The sequence below is a fragment of the Pogona vitticeps genome, chromosome 3 (genome assembly GCF_051106095.1).
Source record: "Pogona vitticeps strain Pit_001003342236 chromosome 3, PviZW2.1, whole genome shotgun sequence".
Taxonomy (NCBI): Eukaryota; Metazoa; Chordata; class Lepidosauria; order Squamata; family Agamidae; genus Pogona; species Pogona vitticeps.
In genome coordinates this window covers 169,215,369-169,235,081 of record NC_135785.1, presented here as the reverse complement: position 1 = coordinate 169,235,081, position 19,713 = coordinate 169,215,369, and the positions used below count along the sequence as shown (strand labels likewise).

Below are 19,713 nucleotides of genomic sequence, written 5' to 3'. Positions count from 1 at the left end.
TCCATGGACAGATACAAAAGGCTAAAAGATATGATGCTGGAAGATGAGCCCCTCAGGTCAGAAGGCGTCCAACATGCAACTGAGGAAGAGTGGAGGACAAGTAGCTCAAGAGCTAATGAAGGCAGAAAGTGAGGAGGAATGAAAGAACCTCATAACGAGGGTGAAAGAGGAGAGTGCAAATAATGGTCTGAAGCTCAACATCAAAAAAGCTAAGATCATGGCCACTGGTCCCGTCATCTCCTGGCAAACAGAAGGGGAAGATATTGAGGCAGCGACAGATTTTACTTTCTTGGGCTCCATGATCACTGCAGATGGTGACAGCAGCCACAAAATTAAAAGACACCTGCTTCTTAGGAGGAAAGCAATGACAAACCTCAACAGCATCTTAAAAGGCAGAGACATAATCTTGCTGACAAAAGTCCAGATAGTCAAAGCTATGGTTTTTCCAGTAGCGATGTATGGAAGTAAGAGCTGGAACATAAAGAAGGCTGACCACTGAAGAATTGATGCTTTTGAACTGTGTTGCTGGAGGAGGCTCTTGAGAGTCACCTGGACTGCAAAGAGAACAAATCTATCCATTTTGAGGAAATCAACCCTGAGTGCTCACTGAAAGGACAGATCCTGAAGCTGAGGCTCCAATATTGTGGCCATCTCATAAGTAAGAAAAGTAAAAAGTAACTTTAAAAACCCCAAATACTTAGTGCTGTAGTTATAACACAGTTAAAAATGACTCTTGTTATTCAGAAGTAATAAAAAGGACTACTTTTTAGTTACTTTAAAAAAACAACAAAATGCTAAAAGGTGCTCACTTATGGTGCAAAACACGTCAAACTAGGGGTGCCACATACTCATGTAACTTTAAAAGCAATTAAAAACTATTACCTCACAGAAGCAGAAGACATCAAGAAGAGGTGGCAAGAATACACAGAGGAATTATATCAGAAAGTTTTGGATATCCCGGACAACCCAGACAATGTAGTTGCTGACCTTGAGCCAGACATCCTGGAGAGTGAAGTCAAGTGGGCCTTAGAAAGCCTGGCTAACAACAAGGCCAGTGGAGGTGATGGCATTCCAGTTGAACTATTAAAATCTTAAAGGATGATGCTCTTAAGGTGCTACATTCAATATGCCAACAAGTTTGGAAAACTCAACAGTGGCCACAGGACTGAAAAAGATCAGTCTACATCCCAATCCCAAAGAAGGGCAGTGCCAAAGAATGCTCCAACTACTGGACAATTGCACTCATCTCACACGCCAGCAAGGTTATGCTCAAAATCATACAAGGTAGGCTTCAGCAGTATGTGGACCGAGAACTCCCAGAAGTACAAGCGGGATTCCGAAGGGGCAGAGGAACTCGAGACCAAATTGTCAACATGCGCTGGATTATGGAGAAAGCCAGAGAGTTCCATAAAAACATCTACTTCTGCTTCATTGACTATGCAAAAGCCTTTGACTGTGTGGACCACAGCAAACTATGGCAAGTCCTAAAAGAAATGGGCGTGCCTGACCACCTTATCCATCTCCTGAGAAACCTATATGTGGGACAGGAAGCAACAGTTAGAACTGGATATGGAACAACGGATTGGTTCAAAATTGGGAAAGGAGTACGACAAGGCTGTATATTTTCACCCTGCTTATTTAACTTATATGCAGATACATCATGCGGAAGGCTGGACTGGAGGAATCCCAAGCTGGAATTAAGACTGCAGGAAGAAATATCAACAACCTCCGATATGCAGATGATACTACTCTGATGGTGGAAAGTGAGGAGGAACTAAAGAACCTTGTAATGAGGGTGAAAGACGAGAGTGCAAAAAACGGTCTGAAACTCAACATCAAAAAAACTAAGATCATGGCCACTGGTCCCATCACCTCCTGGGAAATAGAAGGGGAAGATATGGAGGCAGTGACAGATTTTATTTTCTTGGGCTCCATGATCACTGCAGATGGAAACAGCAGCCCCGAAATTAAAAGACGCCTGCTTCTTGGGAGGAAAGCAATGACAAACCTTGACAGCATCTTAAAAAGCAGAGACATCACCTTGCCGACAAAGGTCCACATAATCAAAGCTATGGTTTTTCCAGTAGCGATGTATGGAAGTGAGAGCTGGAACGTCAAGAAGGCTGACCGCCAAAGAATTGATGCTTTTGAATTGTGGTGCTGGAGGAGACTCTTGAGAGTTCCCTGGACTGCAAAGAGAACAAACCTATCAATTCTAAAGGAAATCAACCCCGAGTGCTCACTGGAAGGACAGATCCTAAAGCTGAGACTCCAGTACTTTGGCCATCTCATGAGAAGAGAAGACTCCTTGGAAAAGACTTTGATGTTGGGAAAGTGTGAAGGCAAGAGGAGAAGGGGACGACCGAGGATGAGATGGTTGGACAGTGTCATCGAAGCAACCAACATGAATTTGACACAACTCCGGGAGGCGGTGGAAGACAGGAGGGCCTGGCATGCTCTGGTCCATGGGGTCACGAAGAGTCGGACACGACTAAACGACTGAACAAACAAAAAACCTTATTCCTTAAAGGAACAAGGTTATAAATTGCTATATTACACTGTTAATGCAACTTGGTTACATTTTATTTATTTGATAATCTTTAATTGCAAGTTGTAACTAATTACTACTAAGTGCTGACTTTTATACATGTAAAACGGAAGAGCTGGAAGTGGATAGAAATGAGTGAATGAGTGAGTGAGTGAGTGAAGAAGTAGTAGCAGTATTAAATCAGGTGAGATATGTATTTTTCTTGGCCAGTTCTCTATCACCAGTGATCAAGATGGAAAAGGATGAGATGGCAAGAGCAGCACAGTATACAATGTCCCAAAGTAGCAATCCCCCAAGGCTCATTCTCTGGGCCAGCATGGAAGAGAGAGTTGCGGGGGGGCGGGGGGGGGGAACAGATTGTGGCCAGAGGAATCAGGGAGGCTGCAACAGAGGGAGAACCAAGTCAGGGCAAACATTTTAGCATGAGAGAGAATTTGAAACTGCTGATATACATTATTTGAAAAACATGTTTTGAACACTTTAATTATGCTATGTACAAACACACAACTAGGTGGGGGCATGATTTCAGATCCTGCTCTGTTTGTTGTTGCCTTCATTGTAAAAAATAAAACTTGCCCAGGTCTTCCAGGAGTAAAATTTAAAAGCTTTGTTGGGTAATACCCCTTGGGCCATCAAAATATTTAAACAAACCAACAAAAACAGGCAAGGAAGGGAACTTTCAGAACTCTTCACTAGGCTGGGCATAAAAAAACATGGGAACATAGAAAGAAACAGAATTCTAGCCAGGCGTTGTAACCATGATTTTAACTCATGGATCACAGACCTAAGTTTCCGTTTTTCAGTCACACAGAAGAATACCACAAACAGCTGCTCAAGGCAGCCTGGATGATGTAGGGATAACCATGGGGGGGGGAACTTGCTGCAAGCCAAAATAAGAGCTATAGGTGTTGGTACAAGCAATAGACAATTTGCAGAGTAATGTTGTCAACAGAGATGGAGATAGGAAGCATCTGCCTTGCCGAGCCTGGAGTCTCCATTTTGGAACTTAGGTAATTACAGTTCCCATGACTGTAACATCTGGCCAGAATAAATTTCGAACTCCTCTGCTCTTCTTTTCCCCCCCAAGAAGATCCCCAAAGGACTCTAATGCTTCTCTCTCCCTCACTCTAAAATACATTGCGGTAACCCGGTGGAAGTATCACCCAGCTGTGCTTGTTAATTAACTCCTGAAACACATGGCTTTCTTTTTCACTGTGTTGGAAAGAAGTTTATTGTTTTTAATCAGAACAGCTGAGGAGGAAATAGAAGTGGGCAGGGAGGGGGAGTTAACACAAGTATCTTGAAAATAAACAGTTTCCCCTCCATGTATACAAATATACAGCCTTACACACACACACACACACACACACACACACACCTGTGTATGTTATGTGCCGTTATGTTGCTTCAAACTTAGGGGGACTTAACAGGGTTTTCAGAGTATATGAGATGTTGAGAGTGGTTTAACCATTGACACCCTGCAATAAGTTTTTATGGCCAAACACACATTTCAAACCAGGTCTCCTAAATCCTGGTTTGGCCTTCTATCAACAACACAACACTGGCTCTCATACATAACATGTATGCAAGCATTCTGCTACTAGGCCCAATAAGAACAGACTCACTGGTTCCATAAGATTTACATAAGTGCTACTTACCATTTATTAAATGATTCAACGGGTCTACTCTGCAGACCCTCTAGACTAGCAGCAGCATAGTGGCTATTGTTTCCCTAAAACTGAATGAAAGTGAAGGTCTGCCAAAATAGGACAAGCGCACAAAACCTAAGCAGGCTGCTGTGCAGTGAGTGTGCCATGCAGTGAGTGCATCCTCTCTAACTGCTTTAGAAACTGTTCACAACACCATGCTGCTTCACCTTTGAACTGTTTAACTGATAGCAAAAGTGGAAAGTCAGAAAGTGGGGGGGGGGGGGAGAGAGAAATGCAGTGACAGAACTGCACAGATGCAATGTGACAGTACACTGTGTACAATCTATGAAGTGCTCCAATAGATAAGAGCAGTGCAACATCATACATGCAGCGAATTACAAAGAGTGATCAAACTTGCATGTGGAGGGCAACCATTAACCACTGACAGCTCAGTAATCTAGGCCTCTGGCTGCAGAGCTGGAGGTTGGGAGTTCAATTCCCTGCTGTGCCTCCTTGATAGGGTCTGTACTCCATGATCTATAGGATCCCTTCCAGCTTTGAAGTTTTAAGATTTTTGAACGTCTCATTGCAGGCAGTTTTCCCTCCATCTAGGATTCCCCAGCAACTGATTCAGACTTCAGTGTTGAGAAGGTTCATTGAGAAGGCACGAATTTGTAGTACAAAAACTCAGGACAGAAAATAGCTTCTCAGCAAGAACTGTGGCAGGAAAGAGACACAAGGTGGCAGCATTAAGCCATGCTAGTGGCAGTGGCTCATGATGCACACTTCAAAAAATGTTATTTTATTCTAGATTAATATTAAGCGTCCTCCTCACCCTGTTTGTTAACCAACAGTATGCCGTATTTCACTTAACAGCTTGCATGGAAAAGGTTTGAGGGATGCATCTATTCTTTACTGTGACTCCACATCCAGTTGGGGATTAGCAGATGTTTGGCTAGTAAGGAAACTGCAGGCTAAACGACCCGATACAGGTTAATTTCATAGTGCAGAGTTTAACATCTCCATCTGTTTCTCTTTTAAAGGCAGTATTATCAGGCTGAAGCTCTCCTGTGAAGATTAGGTGTAGCACACATTTTAAAGAATCCAGAAGAGAATTTTTGTTGTTGTTGGAACCTCAAATGACACCCTCCCCCACAACCCCCCCCCCCAAAAAAACACCCTCTTTCTCTTCTTCTTAGCCATTACCTGAAACAAGGATTAAATTTTCTTCCTGTTAAAGCTCTCCTAGCATCAAAATGGAATTTGGGCTGAATTACATTTTCTGTGCTTATAAAGTTATCATATAAAGCCCAATTAAGGCTTTCAAGTCCCATTGATTCTATAGCAATCCATATCCAGGCAAATTTTAAATTGCTGTTGGTTTTTACTGGGCTGGTACTCCTATATACTGTTTAAAGAAAATATTAGAAATTAATTATTCAACCTATATTGTTAAAGCCACATCTGTATGGTTCAGGTTCATTATTCACTATTCAAAACAAAGGACCACCACCATCATCAGTGTCTGAGTATCTACATACTCAACGTAACAGTAGGCCTATCGTCCATGCACCAGACATCACTTATTCTAAGAACAGGGATCCTGATGGATTCATTTTTTCCCAACTGGAAACTCAACTGGCTATACAAACTCAGAGCAATCGCTACCAGCTTCAACTGGTACAGTAGCTATGATCACTCTTGGGCAGAGACCTTCCGGGTAGTGATTTGTATATCACTAAACTCAAGAACATAGAATATCGTAATGTGTCTGGTAGGAGGCTACCTTGGACCCCACTCACAGAAAGAGGCAGCCGGGATTTATCACTTATGCTGCAGGAATTGCACTAAGGAGCTCTCTAAGGTGGGAAAGGGGCAAGATCACTTCTATTTTTTTGAGGCTCCTTGTAATATCAAAATAAAGAAATGCCAAAACAGGGTTACAAAAAGTGTGGTATATTTTTAATGTGAGACCCTCCATGAATGAGCAGACCAGACCAAATGGCTTTCCTGCCCCATTCTGATCAGCCCTGCCTACATTGGCTGCCAATTAGTTCCTGATACAAATTCAAGGTGTCAATTTTCATTAATACGATTTTAGGTGTTTTGTGATACAGTAAGCAGAGCCTCCCCAACAGAGTTTAAAGACCTGTCCACTCTTTATACAAGAGGCAGCATCTCTCAGTTAGTCTCTGAGCACTTTTAAAATCTTATAAACCAAGAGTAACACTTTGAATCTGTATCAGTAGCCAACTGGCAGCCAGTGCAGAGACACAGATTTAGCCTAATCACCAATTCCCATGCAAGCACGCACACACAGATAAATAAGGAAAGTATATAGCTAATTGTATCCATTTTCTTCTCCCTAATCACAAACAGTGTGTATTACCACCACTGTGGTATTTCCAATCATGTGGTGGAAAGTGTCAGATCTCATGTACCGTGTGACTTTTTAAATAAGCAAATGTCTTTTCTCCAAGATATCTACAAATCTGATAATGCGTATTTTGTCACTAACACAAAGACTTTTCAAATACATGATGTGCACACAACACACACACACACACACACACACACACACACACGAGAGAGAGAAATAAAGGGATGAAACAGGACATAACCAAATACACACATTTGATCTTAGCCAAAAAGAAGAAGCAATGTACAGTGGTGCCTCGCAAGACGAGCGCCCCGTTTAATGACGAAATCGCATCACGACGAACTTTTTGCGATCGCAAAAGCGATCACTTTATGATGTTTTAAATGGGTTTTTTTCGCTTTGCGATGATCGGTTCCCTGCTTTGGGAACAGATTCTCGCAAAACAATTATTTTTGGCCAGCTGATTGGCGGTTTCAAAATGGCCGCTGGGTAAAAAAAATGGCTCCCCACTGTTTTCTGGGACGGATTCCTCGCTGCACGGGCAGCGAAAATGGCCGCGCTATGGAGGATCTTCGCTGGACGGTAAGCTTCAAGCCCATAGGAACACATTAATCACGTTTTAATGCGTTTCTATGGGCTTTTTTATTTCGCATTACAACGTTTTCGTTCTACAGCGATTTCGCTGGAACAAATTAATGTCGTAATGCGAGGCACCACTGTAATCAACTATTTTGTCATGGCTGGCACGGGTGGGCATTCGGTACCTTGGCCCAGGATATATATACAATGCAAGCAGGAGCAATTTGTGGACTGAGTGGCGGTGGGGGGGGGCTCATCCCAAATTTCAGAAGGATTTCCCCCCAAATCCTCTCATGAGCTACCTTTTGAAGGAACAGTTTCTATCCTCTGAAGGGGGACATTCATACATTCTAAGGATGCTACACACAGTTTCTTGTCTAAAGATAAAAGAGGAGCCAAAGACCTCTAATTCTCTAGGTTTTTTCCTCTTTTTTCATTTGCTTTAGGCACTAACACCACCTTTGACAATGTCAAGAAGTCTGAGCTCATAACCATGCAAAAAAGCTCTAAAACTATACCAACAGCTATGAAAAGAATAAAAAAAATGCCTGTGGCATTTATTATGTCAACAGGCATATAAGGTCTTGCACAAGAGGTCAGTCATGTTGCATTCATTCTATTTTTACTACCTAAAACATAAACCACATATTCACAACATGCCCATCAATTTACTTTTTTGAGATTTGCTCTTTACACTGCAGGCTCTTTGGCTGAGCACCAGATCCAAACCCCAAACCCTTAAGAGTGTTCTTTGGAAGTGGGAAGACACTTACAATGGACTTCAGTGGGCAGTGAAGTTTAAAGAATTTCTTTCTTTTCTCTTGACACTAGTAGACAGGGTCATCCAATGAAGTTGAAGATTTAAGTCAGATAAAAGCTGCCTTTACCTACTCTGTAGAATTTGTTGTCCCAGGATGTCATGATATAGCTAACCCCTAGCTATGTTGGCTTCAAAAGGGAGTGGGCCCATTCATGGAGAGTGAATCCTTTGATGGCTAGACGCCACCTCTGAATATTAATTGCAGGGAAAACAGAAGGAGAAGACCATGGCCTTCCCATCCTACTCATTAGCTTCTCAGAAGCACATAGTCAACCACTGGGAGAAACAGGAAACTGGATCATACAGGCCTTTTTCTGACCCACCAGGGCATCTCCTAGGTTCTTATGAAAAGCCCTTGTGCACATGGCTAGCTATTTCAGTCCCATCCATGAATTGTGGATTGGCATGTTTTACCAAAACATCTTCACCTACCTATTTCATCACCTAGCGAAGAGTTCAGTATGGCACCAGCAGACATGACAACAGCACAGTTTCCAAACCCATGTGGATACAGCTTATTCAGAGAAATCTGGGGGACGTGTTTCTCCCATCCAAGGACAGAAAAGGGGGCTTCCTTGCCATCAATGGTTCGGATGTTCACGCGGGCCTTGAGTTCACAGAAGAGCTGTTCGGAACTCAGCTTGGAGTTTCGTTTTCCTCTGAACCGCACCCCGTGCTTATTGGTGCTCAGATAATCTTTCATGGCCTTCTGAAGGCGAGGATTCAGCATCTTAGAGGAGACATCTCCTTTCCAAAGCCTGTACAGGATAGATTTTGACATAGTGGAATATATTCCATCCCATTCATCAGACTCTTCAAACATTTGGCTTCTTCTGCGTCTTGCATGCCTTTTCTTTATCTTCCTTTGAGGGAACCAATTATTCTGCAATACATTCCTCTTATGATCCTCCCCCTCTGCGGAGATTAATTTCACTATTCGCTGAACACTGCTCTGTGACCGAGGCTGACCAGCAGCAAATAAATAATCACTATCCCTTTGATAGAAAGTACTTTTTGACTTCTTTCTTAATTGGGAAGGAAAAAATTCCTCCTCACTCTCAAAGCCATCATCTAGGTCAGTCCACTTCTTAATGTTCCCAGCCCCTGATTTAAATGAATCTAAGACCGCTTTATTGAGAGGCACCTCGTTCCTGACAACTGTTTCTGAAAAGGATGGGTCATGTATTGCTCCCATGATAGCTCTCTGTTTGCCCTGAATAGGCAGAAGCCTTTTAGTCTCAATGTAAGAGAAAGAACTTGGAACTGCATCAGCTGTGTTACTATCTGTGAAATAGACAAAGATCACCAGGAATAGGAGGCCCCATGCAAATATTCCAAACAGCATTAGTTGTTTCCATTGCTTCAAGTTAGGTTTCATGGCAGTGTCTATTCCAATTCCTCTGCACCTTAGCAGGCTGGTGGGACAAAATCAAACCTGGGGGTGAAAAAAAACACAAATTAATATAAGTGAAAGTCTCCAAGATGTTCTCAAAAGTTGCATGGGAACATTATGGCCTTAATCCAATTGCAGGTCCCAACAAGAGATACCTGATGTGACTGAACTTAGCTGACTCAATGAATGGTAAATCAACTAGCAACTGGATTTCGGTCTGAGATATTTACTATGGAACATAAGAGCAACAAAAATAAACCATAAAGATCCGTACATTGTCAGCCTTCTACTGAAACTTAGTGATTGGTGAACGTATTAGTCTGTCTTCCATTGGTAGTCACAACTATAGCAAAATTCCCAATTTATTTGCTAAATGGTAAATCAACACTTATGTAAATCCCACTAAGCCAATGGCTGAAATCCACTAGGAAGTTACAACTAGAGTAGGTCCAACAAATCAGTGGAACTTACAGGAGTTGACTTACCTGATCCTTGCTGGTTCAACAGGCCTACTCTAGTTTTGACTGACTACCGGATTTCAGACAATGAGTCTATTCTAGCTGCGAACAGCAGCAGGACACTGTGTATTACTGTATCTCCTTCCAAAGAAGTATCACAGTCAAGTAATCTGGGGCACATTATCATGAATGTTTTATCACTTCTGCATATTATACAAACTCTGGAAACCACTCCCATCTCAATTGTAGCTGAATTGAAATCTATCTTGAAAGACAAAAATCACACACAACATTTCCAAAAATTGGAAAAATAAACATACATATGCTGCTGAAAGAAACAGTAAACTTCCATGTAAATCTTTCTTATCAATAAGACAAATAGAGTCTCATACTATAATACTTTTAGACTTCAATCCTATGCATGCTCAGACACAACCCCCAGAGTTCAAAAGGAATTGCTTTCCAGTGAATGCAGCTTAAAAAACCCAGTGCATTTACATTTTAAAAAGGAGATCCTGTAATAATTTCACCACTGATGGGGAGTATCTTCCTGTTCTCATGTTGCCAAATGGAATAGCAGTCAGCCCAAGCCAGCCCAGTCATTTATGTGGAAAGTGAACACTGCAGTGCAACAGCATCTTGAAAGGCACACAGTCCCCATCCTTTCGTCCTGCTAAGAGACCAGAAAGGGTTTGAAATTTTCTTCAGACATCCAACTTGAGACATCAGGGCAGAACACCTAACAGAATATTTACTGAATGTTCATAGTTTCAGGGCAGAAGTAGATGTTGGCTAACAAGCAGAGCTACAAGCTGGGAATTCCCATTTCATATTTCATCTCTGCAGTTAACTTGCTTTAGGGTTTATGCAAGCCATCTTCTCCAAGCATAATCTTTTCCCTTCATAGACCTTACTGTTGAAAAGATTAAGATTTATATGTGCATGAACCCTCTGCTGAAGACCAAAATGTGCTACATGGATGCTGACACTGGTCTTACACACAGTGCTATGTGGCCAAGGCACACATCTTTTCAATATTCCTAAGAAGTGATAATACAATTCTTGGCTCACATTAAAACGAAGAGCACTCTTTGGTGAAAATATTGTACTGCGGGAGCTTTTGTTCTCCTTTGATGCCCCCCCTTTAAGCAGCTGACTGCAGCCAGCCCCTTTGCTCTGACCCCCATTGTATTGCCACAGAAGGCACTTCTAACATTTTTAAACTAGGGCTCCTTCTGTGTATTACAGGGAGAGCGCGGAGTGGACGAAGACTTTGTATTCCTTTCAGATTTTCTTCTTTCAGTTCTTCCTATTGTTGAGGCCTCAGCGGACAACTCCCCCCCCCTCACTTTTTCTCTTTAAGAAATATGTATATAAAGACAAGCAGCTAGAAGGTCAGAATGGTTCAAGTTGACGTTCTACATTAGACACTGTTATGTTAAGTAGGGCTTTTTCTCCTCCTGAAAGAAGAGAAGGAGGTATATTGCAGCTTTTCAATTAGATGTTTATCCCAGGGTATATAAAGGCTGTGAATTTGATGGCCAGACATTCCCAGGGTGTTGGGAACTCAGATCTGATGAGAGGATTGGACTACAGTGCTTGGGTGGAAAATGTTTCAGTGGTATTAGCTGGCAAAAGGAATTAAGAAATCTTGTTCAGCACAAAGCAAGGGCATATTTCTTTTCAAAGCATGCATAAAGACATGTAAGTGCACAAAGCTGTAACCACTACATTGCTGTTAATATTTCCTACTGCACAATTAGAACACTTTCTTTGAAAGAGAAATTGCTTTTCCTTTTTTCTTTTTTCTTTTTTGGGAACACAGCTAATCAATCACAAGAGAAAGTGCAATCTGCCTAATAACATATATTAGGACAAAAAATATCCACTTTCCACTTTGGTAAAAAGGTCAGAACGTGTAATGAATAAATAAAACAAAGTTACATGACTTCTCTTGACACTTTGGCATATATAAGGAAGAGCTATTTAAGTCTGATGAATTCACAAAGGGATAAATCTATAATAAAACTGACACTTTTGCAACCCTTGGGTGCATACCTGTGCATGCAACCACATTTGATGTTACAGAAAGCAAAAAGTATGTTGTCTTTCATACTCAAGAAACTATGTGGATTTTCTGGCCTTTTAAAAAATATTTAACCAGGCAAAAGCAATTGTGCATTTGTTCAACACATACAAATCTGTTAAGTAATCTAAAAAACACTGAATTGTGAAAAGTGATTCCAATATGAAATAAACAGTTAAGGAAACAAAAAAAAAAAAAAACTAGAAACGGGAAGGAGAGGAACAAAGAACTCCCTCGTTTCTGCTCCACAGATAATAAGGTGGCAGACCTTTAAAAGTGGCAGTTTTACCACTTTCAATTCTGCAGTTTTTGTTCCATAAGATTGTGGTATGCACAGCCTTGAAACCACACATAAGTGGCTTTTGAGATACTTCTGTATTCTAGAATATGCAAAATTTATCTGGCCGATAGTTGGCTGACATGGGAATTTATGAAATGCAGAATGTTGGTTCCTGAAATCAAATATTATCATTTGAAAACCCAGCGAAATTCCTGAGGTGACCACAAGCCACACCAACCATTTTCCTTCCAGGTAGTTGCCAGATTTCAGAGTGTGGTGAATATCCTTCTCATCTCTTAACTGAGCCACCCCAAAAACAGCAAATAACTTTTAAAAGAGAAAGCCCCAATCATATCTGTAACTAAGAGTGAGATGGACTAGGAGTACAGTAGGTGTGAGTATGGCATTTTGTCACCAGGGAGTTTTCCTGCTGCTTCCACTGATAGTATCCTTTAGTGCAATGGTTAATTAAGGATGAGGGGTAAGATGCTGAGGCTCTTTTATTCTGAATTCCCTAAGTGCTGTAAACCCATCATGGTAAAATTGATGAGGTGAGTTCCATGGTATTTTCTAACTCCCTAACAAGTCCAAAGGACTACGAATTAGGGCCAGGTTTAGGGTTAAATTTACAATTTGTATTTGTTAAACCCACTGAATACTGTATTCCACTCATCTGACAAACAGGGCCAGCCTAATAAGAATCACTTCTCCTCCTTATTTTGTTCCACACCAGATGGATTTAAAAAGAGAAATCTTGCAGCAAAATAAGCAAAAGATCTGTTGGGACGAGTGTTATCTCTAGCACATTGTTATCCCCAATAGTGTTTGTCTTTTAAAAAAGAAACTGCATGGCCAATGACTGGGATTTAAAAGCATCAACAACAATAAGAATGATAATCTTAGAACTGCAGAGCTGGAAGAGAACCTATGGATCATCAAGTCCAGCCCCGCCAAGCATGGTGGAGAATCAAATTCTAACCTCTGAGTCCACAGCTACTGAGCTATCCACAGCTCCCTTTACAACTCTTCCAGTGACAATGCCATTGATGTACCAGAGATGGGGCACCTCCGATAGGGGTGAGAGAAACCACTTTCCCTATGGGGCTCACAGGAGCTCACAGCCTGCCATGACCACCATCAAACCACCTACCACCCACTTTACCTGTGCAGTCATTACTTCCACTACTATCAAAATAACCACATTTCCAATGGAAAACATGGCCCTTGGGAAACACGTGCCTAGTTTTCCAGTGGAACCAGTTTGTAGGTCTAGTTCTGTGTGAATTCTGCAACATGACTCCAAGGGACTAAAATGTCTCACTGCTGAGTATGAAAGTTTAAAAAAAAAACACCCACCTGTCCTTTGTTACATAACTTGCTGCACAATTGTTCATGTGTACTAGAAATGCTAGTAGCATGGCTATTAGGCGTTTTGTGGCTCTGGAAGAAATGGAATACAACTGAAGTGTGCAGTTTGACTATTAATTTGAAGTAGAAGCAAGAAACTGTGATCCATTTTCAATCCAACCCAGTCTCCTATGGTAGTGATTTCTCTCTGCCCACTCCATTTGCGTTAGAAGAGTGGACGAACTGAAAACCCGCAGTTCAAAGCAGCACGTTCCTCTGCTCTGACATCATGTACAACTGTGAATGACTGCAGGGATATTCTATGGTGTATTACAAGCAGAAATGGCTGCTGGGAGAAGGAATTATAGGTAATGAATGAGCCATTCAACATCAGAAATGGCTTCTACCAGCAATTTTATGAACTGCATTAATCACACCTGCACAAATTGATACATATAGCTTGGGATGGACTTTTGAGTCTGACTCCAGACACTATCCTTAAAGAAAAATATTAAATAGCAGATTTGAAGAGTCTTAAAACATTTTGACAGGGTAAATAAATCAGAAAGCCATGTACACTTAATGTGACTATGTATAAGACATAGCTGTTAGGAATAAGACATTACAGGCCTTTGTAACATTTCTTATTAATACACACATTACCTCATATAATCTCTGAGCAAGGAGTAACTTATGTGCTTCTCACGGGAGTAACTCTTGTCACAAAAATGCAGAATAACCACAGTTTACAATTAGTAGTGCAATACAAATTACACTATATACTGTACCAGAGACAGCCACTTTCCAGAAGTGAAGAAGAACATATACTAATATGTATTCTATTCCGAAGTTTATACAGCAGTTTTATTCCAAAGTTTAACCTTCTGCTCTAATTTACTTTGCCCTATTTGTATTTGTACACCTTAAAAGGAAATGTTTGCAGAAACATTACAAGGAATGTTTCACTGTCGTCTTCGTAGAAGATCTAGACTTAAGGCATACAGGTAAGACAGCTGTTCCGAGGTGCCTAGGATAGTGTTCTAGAGGCTGCACCATATGAATAAGCACAAATTCCCTTTTGAGATTAGGTGTTCAATGACTAAAACACATGTTCAGGTAAGTGTGTCTCCTGCTTTTATAATACAGTCTCCTTTTTAATGCATGTCTCTGCAGTCAGCCATGCAACCCTGTTGTTTAAATTTCAATGACCAATCTAAAGACAGTCATGTTTCTGTCATTAATAACCTAGGGAACATTGCTTCTCGGCATGGAATCAGTGTCTTGTCTAATTAGGGTCACTAGCTGCATGCTTATATTCAGCTGACCCTCCATGCCACATGGCTTCCTTTACTGTTAGATCACCAAATCTGTGATTGAGGTGGAGATACCGGTATATCAGGGGCACACTAGTAGACAGAGTGATCACATGGAACTGCAAAATGTACAACCTTTTCCAGCTTTCCAGAGTGATCCACAACCATCTACCTCCCTGCCCACAACACAGGTGTTCATTTAGACCACCTAGGAGCAGATCCAAATTAACTTCCCCGAGATCACTATTCCAAACAAACGTGGAAGAAAGAAACGGGGAGGGGGGACGGTAGCCAATCTCTTTCTACATCTCTCTGCAAGCAAGTATGCATCAGAACTTTGAATAGTTCAGAAGTGCTAATATTTGAGTGCTCTGTCCTTTGTTCTCCCTCCTTTAATGACTTCCCTTCTTTCACTTCTTAGCACTGCAGTAAACAATTATAATAACCCAGTATATTAAAAAAAATTTAAAAATATCTAAAAAGAGAATTATCTACAGTACAATAGTAGCCTTGGTTATATAGCCACCCACATGATCACCCCTTTGTAGGACAGCTATGATTATGCTTCCTGCACAGGCCAACCAGACAGGCACCCTATGGGGACAACTATTCATTTTTTTTTTTAAGGGACATATTTGCATGATTACAACCAGGTCAAGATCCCACTGCTGTCAAGAAATCCCCAAATGTCAATGCACAATGATCACTGGACGTTTGAACAGGAATTCTGAATTCTGATCTAAGTTATCGTTAAAGTAACGGTTCCTCCATGACACTTCTATTTAAAAGAAAGCTTGCCAGAAGGAAAAGCGAAGATCTGTTCAAATGCTTAGCAATGCTTGAAGTATTATCAAAATCTGAAGTTTCTATTTTGTTTTGTAGAACTTAATAAATAAAGCTAACATGTAATAAGGTTAAATGGCTGATGACAAGCCAATGAACACTAACTGGGATTTATTTTATTTGGGTAGCCTAAAGAAAATAAAGCAGTATTAATGCTTACGTTTTCTCTTTTCTGGCACAGCTTCACGCATGGTAGAGTGATTTACTGCTTTAACCCAACTTTTGATCAAGAGAGCTTTTTTTTTCCTGCATGTGACACACACGTAACCTAATGCAAGCCACTGGGATTAGTCATGGTTCTTACCTGGTTAGGGAACTTTGCGATATGTCTATAAATCATTATCACACAAAGAGTGTAAAGAAAAGCCCCACTTATTCTCCCCTCACAATGGTTTTAGTCAAGAATTTCTCCAGCTGTTTTTGCAGTATATACAATTTTGCAATCACTGTTTAAAAGCCTTTTAGAAAAAGAAGCTGTTTTCTTAAGGGAAATTCCGTTATCCACAGGGTATAAAGTTAATTCACACTTTCATTATGACTACAGAGGTACAATGGAATATGCTAATGAAAGCTGCTGAAAAACAGCAGAAATCAAAAGCCGACTTGGGTACAATGTAGTTATTTTGCTTTTGGCTGATCATTTAAAGTCCTAATTTTGCATTTATATTTTGAAAACGGGAAGGTTAGAATTGTGTGTAAAGTAATTAATATGAAATCAATAAAATTACTTAAGTTCGAAATCGGTATTTACAAACAATTTTGGTTGGTCATTTTAAGCCCTAAATTTAGCAAAAGTTAATATGTTACTATTTCCTTTCTGAAAACATCTGACAACAAAACATCTTTACCTCTGAATGAGACGTTCATTTCTTCTACTACCACCAATGTGCAATAGTAATAGTTCATTAGAATATCCACTTTCTCTTCTTTACACTTATGTTACAACTAAACGTCTTCAAATTTATAACATTTTGCCCATCATTTATTTGTTATATTTATATCCTGCCCATCAGACAAAATAAACAATTAAAATAACATCATTATCCAAGAATAAATAATCATTCAAGATGGAAAAAGACAAAGAAAATAGATCAAATAGTGCCCGAAGGCAAGGCCTGCCTGAATAGCCAGGTTTTTAATTGGCTCTTAAAAATACCCAGCAAAAGGGCCATATGGATCTCTGAAGGTAGGTTATTCCATAAACGAGGTGCCACTGCTGAGAAGGTCCGGTTTCTTGTTTTTTCCTTCCAGGCCTCTCTTGGTGTTAAGCTCCTCAGTCACACCTCCTGACTAGATCGAGTGATATGGGTAGATTTTGGTGGGAGAAGGCATTCTGTTAGATAGCGAGGTCCTAAACAGTTAGGGCTTTTTATGTAACCATTAAAACTTTGAAATTGTCACAGAAGCCCACAGGCAGCCAGTGCAATGCGGCCAGAGTGGGAGAGATATGATGGTGTTTTCTCACCGCTCTAAGAAGTCTGGCCGCCGCATTCTGCACCATTTGAAGCTTCCGCATCAGTCTCAAAGGTAGCCCCACGTAGAGCGCATTACAGTGGTCTAATCTCGAGATTACAAGCGCATGCAACTAAAGAACTCATATGTTCTTTTTAAATTGCAAAGCAGTTCTTCAACCCAAACAGAAGTCCCCTCATTCATGATTCCCGCCCCAACCTGCAACAGGAAGCTCTCTACATCTCTACCCATCTGGAAGGCCCAAGATCCAGCTGAGGTGGAACAAACCAGTCCAAAGCATGAAAATACTTCAGTGCCCAAGCAGTGTAAGTCTGCATGGAATAACTGACAAAAGGCCATCTTCAGCCAAGACTCTATTTTATTAGAGTGAGCTGCCTATTACTATGTTATGTGGCTTTAGCCAAAATGCCTTTATGGCAGAAACTTACTGGAAGTGCAGATCACCCTGGCTCAAGTCCATTTAGGGCAGCCCAGCTGCTGACTGCCCTAAATCCACCCATTCAAATAGCTTCTTCTGCAGGCATCAGTAGGCGATTGTTCTTATTTTCATGCATGGAAAAGCTTCACCTCCCAATTTTTGCACATAAAGCTGACATTAACCAGAGCAGACTATTCCCCCCCCCAACCCTGCTTAGTGGAAATTTTACCTCTTTTTTTAAAAAAATATGTGCAGAAAAATATTACCGTACAAAAATGGTTAGCATGCTCATTAAGGAGGATGAAAGCCCTAATCAAGTATTAATGAATCTACCTTCATCAGCATGCTTACCTAGTTCAGCCCAACTTGTCATCACTTTCTTTATGCAGTGATGGAGACACCTGAACACTAGTTCCTGCTAGGGTGTAGGTTCTATGCATGATGTTCTTGTTCCTGCTTAGTCTACTCATGAGCAAAAACCTTTCATTTTCAGAACTCTGTTTGATTGCACGAAAGAAAATGACAACAAAGCAGGATGGGAGATCCCCAATCACAATGCTATGGAAAGTGCATTCACTGCTGTTTTAACAGGGCTAAAGTCTTAAACTTCAACCAACCTACTAGCTCCCTGTCTTGCATAACCGTTTCTGAACTTTTGTTCACTTCTTCAGATGCAAGTTAGCTATAATCTAGAAAAGTTTCTCTCTCTCTCTCTCTCTCTCTCTTTCACACATACACACACACACACACACACACACACACACAGAGAGAGAGAGAGAGAGAGAGAGACAGAGACAGAGACAGAGACAGAGACAGAGAGAGACAGAGACAGAGATTTTAAGGTATTACAAGGCTTGCTTTTGTCTGTAACAGTGCTATTTTTTCTGAATTTTTCAAAATCTAACATGCCTTTAATGTCTGTGTAAAGATTTGGACTCCATGTAAACATATTAAGCTAGAAAAATCTATCTGACTTTCTAGAAATCATACCCTTCAAGGGAGAGATGCCACAAAGGACATGTCCCGTAGAACAGCAATATCTGATGCTTACACATCAGATATTGGAAGTAACATTAACACATACTCAGTTTGCAATTCATTTTTCCTGTAAAAGACACAGCTACCTTACGTTACAAGTGAACAGGGGACAAAATTACTGCTTAAATGGTGTGTTATAACTAAGTGACTAGGTGGATAAGCTCAATGCTTGCTTGCTTGCTTGCTTGCTTGCTTGCTTTATTTATGTATTTATTTATTTCCCAGCTTTTACCCCACCCATCTAGATTCAACGAATCTACTCTGGTTGGCTTACAGTCCGAATATAAAACAAAATGAGAACAAACAAAAATATTAAACATCATAGAGATAGGCAAAGTCCAAGATGGTAAGAGATAGGGAACTAAGAATTGGAAGGGGGGGGGAAGGCCTGCCTGAAGAACCAAGTCTTCAGCTTGTTCTTAAAAACACCCAGCAAGGGTGCCAGGCGAATCTCAAGGGGCAAGATGTTCCAAAGGTGAGGGGTCACCGCTGAGAAAGCCCGGTTACTAGTTCTCTCCTTCTGGGCCTCTCTCGGGGTCAAGCCCCTCATCAGCCCAGCCTGGCTAGATTGATATGAGTAGAGGTAGGTGGGAGCAGGCACTCTGTCAGGTATTGAGGTCCTAAATCATTTAGGGCTTTATATGTAAGCGTTACTATCTTGAAGTCAATGCAGAAACGAATGAGCAACCAGTTTAAGGCCGCCAGAGTGGGGGAAATGTGAAGATATTTTTTCAACCCAGTTGATAATCTGGCGGCCATGTTCTGGACCATTTATAGCTTCTGCATCAATCTCAAGGGCATCCCCATGTAAAGCGAATTACAGTAGTCTAATCTCAAGATTAACAGTGCATGGACCAGAGTGGTGAGTGCCCCAACATCAAGACAGGAGCGCAGCCGGGCAAGATGTAGATGGGTGGTGCAGACCACAGACACTACCTGGGACTCCATGGTAAGCACTGGGTCAAGATGAACCCCCAAATTGCAGACCACACTCTTTGTGGTGAGAGTGCCCCCCCCGAAAGAGGGAGCTTCTCAAACCACTGATAGGATGGGGGGCGACCACCCTCAAGACCTCAGTCTTGTCCGGG

At 41.1% G+C, this 19,713-nt stretch overlaps 1 protein-coding gene across 6 annotated transcripts in view; it reads right to left on the bottom strand.

Annotated features, from left to right (window-relative positions):
- The window catches only part of ST6GAL2 (ST6 beta-galactoside alpha-2,6-sialyltransferase 2), a 102,604-nt gene that overhangs the window by 52,854 nt on the left and 30,037 nt on the right, over nucleotides 1-19,713 (bottom strand). For 3 of the 6 annotated variants that reach the window (XM_072994533.2, XM_072994531.2, XM_072994534.2), the window contains exon 2: nucleotides 8,409-9,411. In XM_072994533.2, the coding sequence (XP_072850634.2) occupies nucleotides 8,409-9,354 (946 nt within the window). In that variant the 5' untranslated portion in view covers nucleotides 9,355-9,411. Of the gene's footprint in view, nucleotides 1-8,408; nucleotides 9,412-10,325; nucleotides 10,501-19,713 lie in introns of all 6 variants that reach the window. The other 3 variants (XM_078391470.1, XM_072994532.2, XM_078391469.1) reach the window with 2 other exon arrangements.